The sequence below is a fragment of the Phyllostomus hastatus genome, unplaced genomic scaffold (genome assembly GCF_019186645.2).
Source record: "Phyllostomus hastatus isolate PE091 unplaced genomic scaffold, TTU_PhHast_1.1 phas_scaffold_501, whole genome shotgun sequence".
Classification (NCBI taxonomy): Eukaryota; Metazoa; Chordata; class Mammalia; order Chiroptera; family Phyllostomidae; genus Phyllostomus; species Phyllostomus hastatus.
This window is the reverse complement of record NW_025334033.1, coordinates 15900688-15915970: the sequence shown is the minus strand read 5'-3', so window position 1 is coordinate 15915970 and position 15283 is coordinate 15900688. Positions and strand designations below refer to the sequence as shown.

General features: G+C 40.4%; 1 protein-coding gene across 1 annotated transcript in view; it reads right to left on the bottom strand.

Moving 5' to 3' along the window:
- The window catches only part of GALK2 (galactokinase 2), a 120228-nt gene that overhangs the window by 32318 nt on the left and 72627 nt on the right, over positions 1-15283 (bottom strand). The window contains exons 7-8 of the mRNA XM_045822329.1: positions 14346-14498; positions 4298-4508 (exon numbers count right to left, since the gene is read on the bottom strand). Of these exons, the coding sequence (XP_045678285.1) occupies positions 4298-4508; positions 14346-14498 (364 nt within the window). The remainder of the gene's footprint in view (positions 1-4297; positions 4509-14345; positions 14499-15283) is intronic.

The window sequence follows — 15283 nt, the reverse complement described above, 5'->3', positions numbered from 1 at the left end:
AGCTCTAACTCCTGTCTTTTCTGGTCTCCCAAGACCCATGTATACATGGCCATCACAGCAATCATTACTCCATGCTGAATCAGCATTTTCTTTTCTTTTTTATTTAAGTGGTTTTTTATTGTGCCTTTTTCCATTACCATGTATCCTCATTATGCCCTCCTCCCCTTATAATCACCATGCTGTTGTCCATGTCCGAGAGTCCTTTTGCCTTTTTGCTCGATCTCTCCACCCTCTAACCCTTGCCACCAGAACTGTCAGCCTGCTCTCCATCCATGAGTCTGTCTCTATTTTGCTTGTTTGTCCAAGTTGTTCACTAGATCCCACATATCAGTGAACTCATATGGTATTTGTCTTTCTCTGACTGGCTTATTTCACTTAGCATAACATTTTCTAGGTCTATCCATGCTATTGTCGCAAAGGGTAAAAATTTCTTTTTTACAGCCAATTAATATTCCATTGTTTCCATTGTGTAAATGTCCCATAGTTGTTTTATCCACTCATCTACTGATGGGTACTTGGGCTGCTTCCAAATCTTGGCAATTGTAAATGACACTGCAGTGAACAGAAGGGTGCTTATATTCTTTTGAATTAGTGTTGTTTCTTTGGATAAATTTCCAGGTGTAGAATCCCTGGGTCCTAAGGCAGTCCATTTTTAATTTTCTGAGGCATCTCCATACTGCTTTCCACAGTGGCAGCACCAATCTGCATTCCCACCAATAGTACAAAAGGGGTCCCCTTTCTCCATATTCTGTCCATCATCTGTCAATTTACTGATGATAGCCATTCTGACCGGTGTGCGGTGATATCTCACTGTGATTTTAATTTGCATCTTTCTGATGATGAGTGACATTGAGCATGTTTTCATATGTCTACTGGAGAAGTGTCTATTCAGGTATTTTGCTGATCTTTTCATTGGGTTGTTTGGGAGTTTTGGGGGTATTGAGTTTTATAGGTTCTTCATAAATTTTGAATATTAACCCCATATCAGATGTATGGATAAATATGTTCTCCCATTCAGTGGGTTGTCTTTTTTTTTTTTTTTAAATAATTGGGGATCTTCTTTTTTTTTTTAATCTTTTTTTAATTAATTAATTAATTTATTTTTAGAGAGGGAAGGGAGGGAAATAGAGAGAGAGAGAGAGAGAGAAACATCAATGTGCGGTTGCTGGGGGTTATGGCCTGCAACCCAGGCATGTACCCTGGCTGGGAATCGAACCTGGGACACTTTGGTTCCCAGCCCGCGCTCAATCCACTGAGCTATGCCAGCCAGGGGGGTTGTCTTTTTCTATTGTTGATGATTTCCAAATAATCTATAGATTCAATGCAATTCCTATCAAGACACCAATGATGTATTTCACAGAACTAGAACAAATATTTCAAAAATTTATATGGAACCACGAAAGGTCCCAAAGAGCAACAGTGATTCTGAGAAAGAACAAAGTTAAATGTATCATGCTACCTAATATCAAACTATACTATTAAGGTCATAGGTCATAGTAATCAAAACAGCATGGCACTGGAATAAAAACAGACACATAGATCAATGGAACAGAATGCAGAGGCCAAAAATAAACCCATGTTTTTATAATCAATTAGTATTTGACAGAGGAGACTTCCAATCAAGATAGAGGTACTCATTGAGTATGGCAAAAACATAAGGGAAGAAATGAAGGTTACACTAAGTGAAATAAAAAAAAATTCATAGGCAAACAACAGTAAAGGGAAGGAAGCCAGGATTCAAATCAATGATTTAGAACATAAGGAAGAAATAAACATTCAACCAGAACAGAATGAAGAAACAAGAATCTGGAAAAATGAGGAGAGTGTAAGATGACTCTGAGAAATCTCCAAAACTGCCAACATCCAAATCACAGAGATTCCAGAAGGAACAGAGGAAAAACAAGAAATTGAAAACTTATTTGAAAAAATAATGAAAGAAAACTTCCCTACCTTGGCATAGGAAATATACATACAAGTCCAGGAAGCACAGAGAATCCTAAACAAGTTAGACCCAAAGAGGACCACACCAAAACACATCAAAATTAAAGTGCCAAAGGTTAAAGATAAAGAGAGAATCCTAACAGCAACAAGAGATACCTACAAATGAATTCCCACATCAGCTGATTTCTCAAGAGAAACTTTGCAGGCAAGAAAGGATTGCCAAGAAATATTCAAAGTGATAAAAAGCAAAGACCTACAACCTAGATTACCAGCAAAGCTATCATTTAAAATGGAAGGGCAAATAAAGTGTTTCCCAGACAAGGTAAAGCTAGAGAAATTCATCATCACCAAACCATTATTACATGAAATGTTAAAGGGACTCATTTAAGAAAAAGAAGTAAAGCAAAACTATGAAGATTAAAATGACAATGAACTCACAACTTTCAACAACTGAATCTAAAAACCAAAAACAAACAAACAAACAAAAAAAACAGGAACAAAGTAAGCAAACAACCAGAACAGGAACAGATCATAGATACAGAGATCATTTGGAGGGTTATCAACTGAGAGGAGAAAGGGAGGGAATGGAGGAAAAGGTGTAGGGATTAACAGCATAATTGGTAGGTACAAAATAGACAGGGGAATGTTAAGAATAAATAGTACAGGAAATGGAGAAGCCAAAGAACTTATATGCACGACTCATAGACATGAACTAAGCGGGGAGGTTGGGATTGATGGGAGATGGGAGGTACCAGGTGGAGGGGGACAAAGGAGGAAAAAGTGGGACAACTGTAATAGCATAATCAATAAACTATACTTGAAAATATTTGACAGAGGAAGCAAGCACATACAATAGGCTAAAGATAACTTATTCAATAAATGGCAATCTAAAATGTTTTGCACAGCTTTTTCTTTATCACTTTCTATAACTTCTTTGTAAACTTTTTGAGAATAGAACCCTGTTGTGTTTACCTCTGTGTTGCCAATGCTCAGCCTCAGTCCTAGAGAAGGTACAGAACAAGAGGGAAGGAGAAACGACAAAAGTAGTTCCCATTTATGAGCACCTCTATTATCACACTTTGCTCTTAGCACATTACACAGAGTACTCCTTTAAGGGGGGTATTCCTGTTAAGCCTATTACATATAAAACTAAGATAATAGTCACAAATCTAGTAAGTGAAGAAGCCTAAGACCCTCATCCAAGCAGAATGGCTTTATCATATTGCCTTTCTGGCGTGGAGGTCAGCAGACTTTTTCTGCAAAGGGTGAGAGAGTAAATATTTTAGGTTTTGTGGGCTATTCAGTCTCTGTCTGTTCAGTCTCTATTCAGTCTCTGTCTGCTGTTACAGTGCAAAAGCAGCCATGACTAATTATGGCTGTGCCCCAGCAAAAGTTTATTTCACAAAAACAGGTGGCAAATCTAATTAAGCCTGTAGGCCAGTCTTCTCATCTTAGTTCTACAGACTCAGTAAATGTTCATCAAATTAAATTGGATCTAACAGTGTTGGAAACCAAAACCACCTCTCTGCCCTTAGACGATTCCTTTATCTTAGCCTAAAGCTGCCAGTCAGTCATTGCAGTCTTTAAGACATTACCTGGCAGACCAATCCATTGTTGGCACTCAGTAACCAATTGCAGAACTGAACTGAATGGGGTGGGATGGAAATGAGGCTCTGAGGCTGATCTTTGTGCTAAGATACCACCCTCCCAAAGCTCCCTCAAGAAACTATTAGATCTTAGCTAGATGTGTCTGCACCCAGCACTGACAAATAAACAACCTTTACTTCTAAGAAGAAAAAATACCCCCAGGCTTCATTCTGTATCTCCAACTTCTACCTGGCCTTCATCTCAGGTATCTGATGTTATTAGTATAAAAAAAATTACTTGAAAGCAGCAGGTAAATCGAACAGGCTTCCACACAGAAGTGGGCCACACATCTCAACCTAAGCAGTGAAGACTTCCTGGTGTTCCATCCAGAGTGTTGTTCCACAGCAATTGTGAGCACTGCTCAAATCTAGACATTTTTATACAATAATCAGAAAAACAGATAGGGGTAAAAAAAAGATGAAAAGGGGAAGATTATTGAATTATAAACTTCTTGAGGTCAGGGGCCTTGTAATATTCACCTTTGCCTCACCAGAATGCCTGGCATATTAGCAGACCAAGAAATGTTGGTGAATGAAAAAATGAATTTAATGAAGCCAAGAATTTAGATAGTTAACTTTGCTAAAACACACCCATTCTCCAAACCCCCTCAAGCATGCTTCAGATTCAGAGAGATCCTTGTGGAAGTTGTAGACTGTCCAGCTGGCAGTGGGAGAGCAACCCACACCCTCACTTCCTCCAGCAGACTCACCATCTTGAGTGTTTGGACTCAGGATTTGGGTCCGAAATTCCTGCAGACTAATTCCCAGACACTTGCAAACTTCCTCGGGGCTGTACGGCTCCGGGTGAAGAGCATCCTCTGTGATCAGCAGCATTTCTTCCAGACCGACCCCAAGGTCGGCCTGCACCTCCTCCAGCCGCAGCACTTGACCCCATTGCAAGCCTTTGTACTTAGCCAGGAGCTGCAAGTTGAAACCAAGAGAATGGTCAGTGTTCACTGCAGAAATTGATGAGTGGTACTTTAATTAGTCAGATTCAACTTTAAGCTGTTTTGTTTTATTCTGTTTTTTTCCACTCAACCTATCCACATTTCCCACCATTGCACACTGGGTTCAGATGTTTGGAATTAAGCATGCTTGTATGACAGTCACAGGCTAGTTAAGTATTTTTCTTAAAAAATAAAAATAAAAACCAATATTCCACCAATTTTTTGCCTGTCACCACTTTTCCTCAGGGCTATTTCTTTGAATAATTTTGTTCTTTTATCCCTATTCAGCTCATCCCTAATATATCACTCTCTGTAAAGCCTACAAAAAAAAAAAACCTACTCAAATCTCTCATGACCTGGGTCCTGAGGTGGACACTGTATGCCTAATTTCATTAGAGCACTTCCTGTTTACTACATGCCTCTTTGAAATGGCAAATGAATTTAAGTATTTGGGTGTTTGGAATAAAGTCCCAGATTTTAAATAAAAACCTCATTGGTGACCTTATGAACATCCATTGCATTAAGTTGCTGGTACTGGTAGAGCTGTATGTTTCTCCACCCTCAAGAAAAGAGTCCGGCTTCCAGTTGCATTCTGAGGCACCCCCTCCATCCTCTGAAGGCAGTTGAGTACAGACCAAACCTTTGTGACCAGGTCCACTCACTGGAACTCCCGTCCAGAATCTGTTTCCCTCACTCTCCCCAAACCACTAACTGAGCCCTTCAGAGCAGGTTGGAAACAATCAAAATAGCAAAGATCTCTCTCTTCTGGAGGTCTGTAAAAGTCAGTCCCTGGGTGTGGAGACAGCAGGTGCAGACAGCACAAGCTGCAAGAAGAAGCAAGCTGAAGAAGGGGAAGTCAGTCTTCAAGGCAATGTGCATCTGATTTACTCGCCTATTATGCTGATGATTTGATTTTCTTTCTTTCCAATAGGAAGCAGGGTTTACCAAAAGACCATTGTATTCTGCTTAGGGCTACTCACTTCTGACAAATGTTAATAACATCAATTCTTATATTCATTAATCTTCTCTATAAACCTCTGGCTCATACATTTGAAAGGAGTTAATGATTTCAGGCAGAACTTGGAAAAGAGACAATAGGGTTATATTTTCCTGTTCAATGATTTCACAGAACCTGGTGCCGTTTTTAAAACAAAAACACAAACAAAAACTTTTCTTCTGACCTTGTTTGCTTAGCACATTTTGTTAGTGTTTATTAGTGGTGTTAGATTTGATACCTCTACAGACTGACCTATTCATTCACTTAATTTATTCATTCATGGTCTATATTCCAAAAATAAAATTTCAGAAAACTTATAAAGGCATATATAATGCAAGAGAAAAACATATAATGTATTTATTTTATACAGAAAAAGAGGTGGAGTTGATCTCCAAGAACGATGCTTTCTCGAAATATAGGCCCAAACCCAACTGAGATAAGCAATGAAGCTTGTATGGTGCTACAAAATTATTCAAAATGTGCTTTTTTATTTCTTTTCATCTTTGGCAGCTCTGTGAGATAGGTGCTACTACTCTATTTAAGAGATGAGAGTAAGTGACTTGCCCAAAGAAACAAAGTTGGAAGTTGAACCCAGGTCCTGTAACTCACTTCCACAAGGCCACATTCTCGGTGAGGTCTGGCTGACATCTACTTCCTGCTACTCCTACTAGTTTAAATCACCACTCAGTCGTAGAAATGGTTTTCAAAGGATAAACTAAGGTTGGTGTTAGAAGTAAACATTCCAGTGATTTAAAAAACACTTTGATAGATGTATTCCTTCAAAGAAGAAGGACAAGGAAAAGGAGAAAAAGAAGAAAACACCAAAGAATGGCTCCCAAGTAATGAGAATGAGCCCGTCCTAAGAACCTTTTAGTCAGCAATGATCTCTAAATTCCCACAGTCACCTCAGGTGCTACATCCCAGGAAACTGGCGCACAGATGTGTGGGGAGAAAGTCTGGAAGGGATGCCTGGTGCCTAACAAGGTTGTCAAAGGCAGCCTCCCTGTGTGCCTTTCTAGCACAGACAGAGGCCCTGACATACAGAGGTTCATGTCCACTCCAGCAATATCCCAGCTTGCTGTTGGATTTGCCTAGCCTTCAGCGGGAGGATCCACATAGCCAATTTGTTGTGTATTTCAGTAAGAATGACGTCTACCACATGCCCTCAATGACAGCTGCACAGCCTTAAGCCACTGAGCATGTACACTACATTGTGGGAGTAAACTAGAAAAGCCACTTAAGCCCTTTGAAATTTGGCTTAGGAAACAGAAGGATGACTTGCATATGAGGGAAGGGGGTGGGTAAGATCTGTTGCTCAAAGACAGAACTTCGTGCAGGAATTTGCCACTTACAGCCCTGGTGGCTGGCCCACTTCACATTGGTGAAGCAGGGCTGTGAATCAGGGATATGGGTCATTTCATCACAAGTTCCTCACTGTAACAGCAGGGTGGGAAAAATCAAAGAAAGCAGTTCTTTGTCAACATTCACCATTTTCTTTTCACCACAGAAAACATTAGTGTTCCTATGAGATACTACTTCCAGGAGGTCCCTGAGCCTGTTCTGTGGTCTGTGGACAAGAAAGCAGGAAACAAGTGCTTTGTCCACAGTCATGGAAAGAGGCAGATAAATAGCCCCATCTTAAGTTGGTTCCCCTTGGAAGAAGAGCCTAAGACAAGAACTCGAAACCCAGATACACTTGTAGAGGGAGGAGATTGAGACTGGAAGAGAAGCCAATGAGGTGCACTGACGTGGTCAGGTGAGGCGGGGCCTGACGGATCCTCTAGGACCAGTATATGTACACCTCAGATGTCATCTGCCCATGGGCAAGAAAGCTGGGCCATTTACCCACTGATTCTCATCTGTCATTGATTAAGGGCTGCTTCCAAAGGGAATTAGCTCACTAGCACTTCCAGGTTGTCCCAGGTACAAACTAGGCACTCTCCTGCAGTTAGAAAAAGCCCTCAGTCTGAGTGTCACCGGGACTTCCAGTAAGAAAGTAGGGTAGGAAGGAGAATGCTAAGACAGGGGCCTGTCTGTCAGACCCACCTCTTTGACTTTCTCATGACATGTGGCACTATTAACAAACCAATGGGAAAAGTACCAAGTTAGGCTCCTCACCAGGTCAGCAAAGGGTAAAATTTCTAATCCCTTTCTGTGTTACCTCTAAAAACAATTCATTCAAGTTTTTTCCCACACAGTAAAAGCAGCTGTATTGTTGTTTCTTATTATACAACTCACACACCATTTTTCTAAAACTCCAAAAAAATTCAGTTCAAAGTATTAAAAAAATAAAAGTAAAATAAATAATCTATAATAGCCCAATGAGATAACTGCCAACTGCCATTTCGATAGCCATCCTATCATACATTCCTCCATGCACACTTTATGCACACCTACAAACATGTAGTTTGAAATAAATGGGATCATACATAGCTGTTTTTATTGTCCATACTTCTTTGTTTTGCTCATCTCCCCCTCACCTCTTTCCAACTACGTCCATGTTCTCCACATTGGTTTGCAGGCCACAGAAGAAATCTACACAGCTGGGCACAATGGATCTCCTCACTGCACCCTCAGCATGGGCTGACCATGCATCCCTAAGCATCATGCTCTGGGTGCCTAACTCCTAAGAGACACAACGGAAGGAGGAGGGGCAAAGAGAGATGTGGACTCCTGTGCTTACTTAAAACAAATCACAACCTACCTTGGCAGGAAATTCCCAGGTAAAGTGGGACACTTAATGGCTACTTCACAAGCTACTGTGAAGACTATATAAGATAATAAAGACATCTAGCGCCTTTCCCAGCCCAGAGAGAGGCACTCTGCAAGGGTCTGGTTTCCTTCCCTCTCCACATGCACTGCCTCTCTAGCTAGTTCTATCCCACCTGACACTTTCCCCTGGGTCTTCAAACATATGCAGATGTTTCCTGTCTCAAAACGTCTTATTCCTAAAGCTACTACTCTTCAGTTCTCCCTCTCACTGTCCAACAACTAAGCCCAGCGGCCCAGCGGCACTGCTTCCCGGCCCTCAGTAGCCACTCAAACTGTCGAGTATGGCCTCCTGGAGGCCCTACCTTCTCTCCAAAGCCACTTCCAAAGCCACTGGATTTTTCCCAGTCCTGTTATTCCTTAAGGAATCAGTGGCTCTGAAACTCTTCATTATCTATCTTCATGCAATGAAGATAGATAATGAATTTTCCTGGTTTCCCTCTCACTCCCCTGGTCCTTATATAAAATTCATCCATGACTCACTTTTCTCCCCTCATTATTCAACTGAAGCCCTCTCCCAATTTCAACCTCTGGCCTTTTGATCTCCTCCTGCCACACTCTTTCTCTCAGCAATCTGAACTAAGCTCTTGGTTTCAACTATTATCTCAAAACAAATACATCAGAAGGCTATAGCCCTAGCCCAGGGATACAATCCAAGCTCAAATATCTAATCACTTATAAAAAAATTCCATGAGGAAATTTCATCACCTCCCACTTTCCAGTCACCTTCCTTGCTATCTTGTCCAAACCCGTCAGTGGCAGTGCTTTCCCTCCGTCATTTCAGTGGGAAACTGCAGCCCTACAGACTCAACACTTTGCCTTCATCTGCATGCAATGAGTGTTACTGAGCATCTACTACTTCTCAAGCCCTCAGTGGACAGCAGTGAATAAGGCACTCAGGGCTCCTGACCTCATGGAGCTCAGACTACCCAAGAAGGCAGATGTTTAATAATTACACAGTGAAGAAGTAAATCCAAATGTGATACACTGCTACAATAGAAAAATACAGGATATGGTAAGAGCATGTAAAAGGACATTTAACACAAAGGAAGTAGGAAGGGTAGTCAAGGAAAGCTTCCTCCAAACAATGGTGGTTATGCCCAAAGGAAGACAGAAACCCAATCACAGGAAGCCTCAAACCTGACCCTTTAGTATGTCCAGTCATAGCATCCCTCATATCCCTCCCTTTTTATCCCATACTCACTGACAATTTAAGACCCACTTGTCTTCCTGCTGCCAGATTAATATTTCCAAAAAACCTTGCTAACAACACTAGTGGCTCCTGCCGCTTTCAGGACCAAGCCTGGGTGATCCTCAGCACAGCACTGAAGGCCCTGCCGCCACCTGGTCCACCACACACACCAACCCTATTCCCCAGTCTGTGCATCCTCTGCCCTGCAGCTTGGACTTACCAGGCTAGGAATACTCCACACTAGAGTTCTGGCAGAGTGTGCTTGACTGAATCAACAGTCTCAGTAAAACTGGCTACATTCTGGGGTATTTGGGTTTTCCTCACTCACATTCAAGGAAACTGCCAAAGCCCTGAGAATGTTATGCCCACTTTTCCTCACAGTCTATCGCTGGACAGAGAATAAGTTCCATATTGACCACTAAGTAGCAGGAGCTAAAAAAAAACTGGATGTGTCATGGCCCTTGACCAAATGGGCTCTGTAAGAAATCACAGCATAAATTTTCCTTGAAGTGTCAAAGGACCACATGAAACTGCATTGCTTCACACGTTGCCACAAGGAGCTCAGAGTATGCAAATAGCAGCACTAAAATTTCTCTTCCCTTTTTGATTTCCCATATTTATTATTGAGGCATAACACATGTTATCCCTCAATATAATTAAAGGATATTCTCTTTTATAGACATAAAACATTTCTGGAAAAGTTTAAGCCACTGAATACCTGTAAAATATGAAAAATTTTGTACTCATCAAAGATGTCTGGCCACTTTGTAAATTTAAGAACATAAAAATGTGCTTCACTTAAAAGTATCATTTATACAACCATATGATTTCACTCATATGTGGAATCTAATGAACAAACTGAACTAACAAGGAAAATGGGGACAGACTCATAGATGGAGAGCAGGATGACAGCTAATGGGAGGGGGCTTAAGGGACAGAGGGATTAAACAAAAGGGGAAAAGGACTCATGGACAGGGACAGCAGTGTGGTGATTGCTGGAGGAAGGGGGGTGTAAGGGGACTAAATGGTAGTGGAAAAAAATACAATAAAGATTAAATAAAAAATAAATTAAATTAATTGTTAAAAGTATCATTTACGCAAGTGATGATTATAAATCTCTGTTGAGTTTGTTTTTATTTAGTCCAAATGGCTCTACAAGACTGACTTTTAATGATGTCCCATTAATTAGTTTTTGGAACCTGCTGGAAAAAAAGGAGGGGGAAGGAGAGAGAGGGAGAGAAAGAAAATTTAAGAATAAAAGATAGAGCCCTGACCAGTGTAGCTCAGTAGGTTAGAGTGTTGTCCCATACACCAAAAGGTTGAGGGTTTGATTCCCAGTCAGGGCACATACCTAGGCTGTGGGTTCAGTCCCTGGTCAGTTAGGGTGCATGCAAGAAGCAACCAATCAATGTTTTTCTCTCACATGGATACATTGATGTTTCTCTCCCTCTCTCTCTCCCTCCCTTCCTCTCTCTCTCTCTCTCAAAACATCAATAAGCATATTCTCGGGTGAAGAATAAAAAAAAAAGGAATAGAATAGAAGAAAGACCAAAGGGATGGTTACCAGAAGGGAGGGGGTAAGGAAATGAGTAAAACAAGTGAAGGGGAATATGGTCAATAATGCTATGCTGTCTGCATGGTGACGGATGATTACTAGAATTAGTGCGGTGATCCCACTGTAAGGTATAAAAATGTCAAATCACTATATTTTATACCTGAAACTAATATAACTAATATAATATTGTATACTAACAACTTAAATAAGATTTTTTTAAAGAATAGAAGAAACTATCAACATTAAGGCAAAACAAAGTAAAACCACCTTTACTGATTTAGTGTACTTCCCTGTACTTAGAATAAAAGGTACTTATTGTCAAAATAGAGGTGTAGAGAGGAAAAAGAAGAAGAAAATCGTTATTCATTACAGTTTTGGCATATGCAACTTTATCTAGTCAGTCTCATTTTCAACACTATCCTGAGAAGGCATTTCTCCATTGACACTTCGTTTTATTGTCTGAAAACAAAGTTTGTGCAGATTTAGACAAGCTTCTTTACCTTTTTAATATGGGAGTTTAGTTCCTGATTTAATGAGACCATTCCCAAACAAAAATCATATTCATTCACAAATTACTGAAAATGGGAAAATGGAACTATGGTGTAAGGTATTATATATGCTTAGCAGAATTCTAGCCCATATTCCTAGGCAAAACCATAATCTCAACATGAAGATCTGTGTGTGTAGATCATGTTAGCAGTTTTATCCTTATTTCCTCTTTATACATAATCTTGGATTCAGTGATTTGCTGCAACATGGTTTAGAGAACATTCTCCACCTTAATAAAGTTTTTCACTTTTTTCCCTTACATATCTTTAAAAAGAGAAAAATTCAGAGTATTTAAAACAATGTGTTTTATCTACAATTGTGAGGAGCATGAGGCAAAAAGCCAAATTCAGATGCCAATTTTGCTGACCAAAGTTCCTCTAAAACACATATGGAGTATACAGTTAAACTCACAAGCCATCCTCAAGAACAGGGGATTCTGCAGTGAATTAAGGTTTTCAGCTACTGCTTTCAAAAGAGATGTACTTTTTATAGTTAACTCTCAAAAGACATGCCCCTTGTCCTGACAACTTTCCCTACAGAGACTCAGCATCAACATTTTATTCCTCACTTTCTTCTTGAATCTTTACAAGAGAGTAGTCACAACATGAAGCCATTTTACATTTTCATCCTTGTTCTAAGCTCATGTATAGATCTCTTAGAGGATACCTAATTTCGTGATAAAACTTTGAAAACAATGTTGTGTATGTCTGAGGTCTCCTCAGGAAGGCAACACTTAGTCATCGACCACAAAATAACTAGCCAACATGAATAAGCCCTCAAACAAATAAGACACTAATTTCTTCCATCTCCTGAAAGAGGAAGCTTCTCCTAAAGGAAAAGAAAAGGTCACTGAAGCCTTGGTATTGAAAAGTTTACTGTACTACTTCTTCTCGTATATATATTAATTAAATACTATGCAAGTTTAATATTAGAACACATCTTTTACATAATTTTTTGAAATTATATGAGCAAATTCCAAATTTTAAAAACTTTAAATTTAAAAGAAAATGATTTAAAAAAAAAAAAGGTTTAACTCCAAAATTTTCCAGGAAAAAAAAACTCATTTTTTTCTGGTTCTTCATATCTCTACTCTCCTCAACCTCACAAACCTCAGGGGGTGAGTGTAAGGGGCGAAGGAGCAAGTCAGTTAAAGGGGAGAACTGCACCCTGCACATCTCCAGAGTGGCTAGCCCAGGGCTGGGCACACAACATGCACTTGTAAAAAACTGTGAAACTGGGCAGGTACACAGGGAGTAGTCATTCATTTATTCAACAAATGTTTGCCTGGTACCTACTTCAGCCTAAGCACAATGCCAGGGATTAGGAATATAAAATGGACACAGTCTTGGCTCTCAGGTAAAATCAAATCAGAAAGAAAAGGCAGACATTAAACAATTGTTATAGTACCATTACTGAGATGCGAAATACAAAAGGGGCCCTACCTTAGTCTGGGGATAAGGAAGTCAGGGAAGGCTTTGCTGAGAGAGATGCAGGCTGAGACTTCAAAGAGGGCTGGAGGAAGAGTGTTCTAGGCATGTGCAAAGTCACTGAGGCAAGAGTGAACATCAGGGCCAGAGTGCAATGGAGCAAGGGAGAGAGGGGGACGCTGGGAGAGGAAGCAGATGAGGTGCACAGGCCTTGGATCTGGCAGGGCTCTCCAGGGGCTGAAGAGGACTTTTACTTCACTCCAATGAAATGGAGCTTTTGAAACGTGTTATGCAGGAGAAGTACCCGAGCAGATTTAAATTTCTAAACCATCTTTCTAACTGGTTTTTGAAGAATGGTTGGGAGGAAGCACAGTGGAGCTCCCCAGATTCCACTCCCCAGCTGCCAGCCTCAATTCTCTCTAACTTTCTAGTCATGTCACAGGCTTTTCTGGACCTTCCATAGCATTTAATTTGTGTGTCATGTTTTGTAGCACCTGGTTACATACCACCTGATCATATAATAACCATCTTCTATTTCTTTTTTTCTTTTCTGTCTCTCTCTTTTTTTTTACTTTTCAATTATAGTTGACATTCAATATTTTTATGTTAATTTCAGGTATACAACATAGTGGTTAGACATTTATGTAATTTACAAAGGGAATTTTTATCCCCATAACTTTAACTCTTTACTCTCTCTATTCTTATGTTCTGTAACCTTTTGTATGCTGTTCTTCATACTTTCTAAGGAGACTTAAGCCTTGACTGGCTAGGGTCTTCTAAACCATGGAACAAAGAACTGGCAAGACTTTCCCTGACTTGGGTTTCCCTAGTAGACACATAGAAGTCTTCTGGGCACAGGGAGGGTTACACCAGGCCCATATTTTTAAAGTAACCAGTGATGGCCCAGTACAAAATGGTGCATGTAACAGAACCATGGGGTGAGGCTGCTGTCACTTTTATTTAGGAAACAAGACCAGTTTGGTCACTTCCCATCAATCACCTCCAACCATCTTTCCACCCGTAGACCTAAACCACAGCCTGTGTCTCACATACATAAGCTGTCCCCTTTGACCCAGTGCCACCCTACAAGACACAACTGTGAAGTTCATACAGCTTCCCAATAGCTAAAGGTTGCACTCCTATAGGCTTATTTATCTCCTGAGTTTGGCATTGGATTGCTCACCCAAAGACTTTCAGTTAGAACATTGCTGCAGTCAGAATGTTTCCCTAAATTTTAGGTAAAGAGACAAAGTAATAGGGAGCAAAGAGAAAAAGAATGAGAGAAAGCTTACTTAAGTTTCACTAGTTTGCCAAGTCCCTACCTTTGCAGCCAGCCGACACTCCATCACCCTGGTGTTGAAGTGGGAAGTCGCTGCCTTATTCATTTCCACACAACTGTTGGCAATCACAAACACAGCTCCACTTGGAAGTTTCACATCGGTTGCCCTCAGAGGACTAAATTCAATTAACTTGGCCTGTTGGAAGAAATATGACACGTAAGATAGGATGTATTAGAATTCAGAAAATTGTTAACCATTTATGCACTTATATACCTTGGTAAACTTTTTCCTAAAAACACATTCATTCCCTCAAATATTATTTACTAACTTCCTGCTACCACACTAGGCATTAGAGATACAACAGTGAACAGGACAGACTGTCCCTGTCCTCACAGAGCTTACAACCTGGTGGGAAAGGCAGTCAAGTGGACAAGTACATTCCAGTCTGTGTTACATGGTAGCAAGGTGCAAGTGCTATACAGACACATACTTGAAGCACCTGATCAGATACAGCCTAATGTAGGCTCCTTTGAAAAAAAGGGAAATTTAAACTAAGCCTTAAAGGATAAGCAAAATCAGGGCAGCCAAACAGTTTCTTTGCCAAATCAGGATGTCAAGAAGACGGAAGAGCATAGGCAAGTGCAGAGGTGGAAAAACACCACGAGGTGTTAATAGAGCTTTGGGAATTGAAAGTCAGCTGCTGCTTAGAGTTTGAGGGGTGAGGAGTGGTGAGAGGGTAGGTAGGAGGGGTAAAGCAGGAGCCAGATAGTGAAGTGCTTTGTAAGCCCAACAAATTGGGACTTTGTTCAGATTCAGTATCTAACTTACATCAACATCAGGACTCTTGCCTGACGTTAACATTATGCCTGCTTGTCAGGTCTCATCCAAAACACCCAGAGTATTTGCTTAGCATTAAACCAAATTTACTCATGCCTCATGCCTTTGGCTTAGGAGAATCAACAACAAATACTATTAATAAG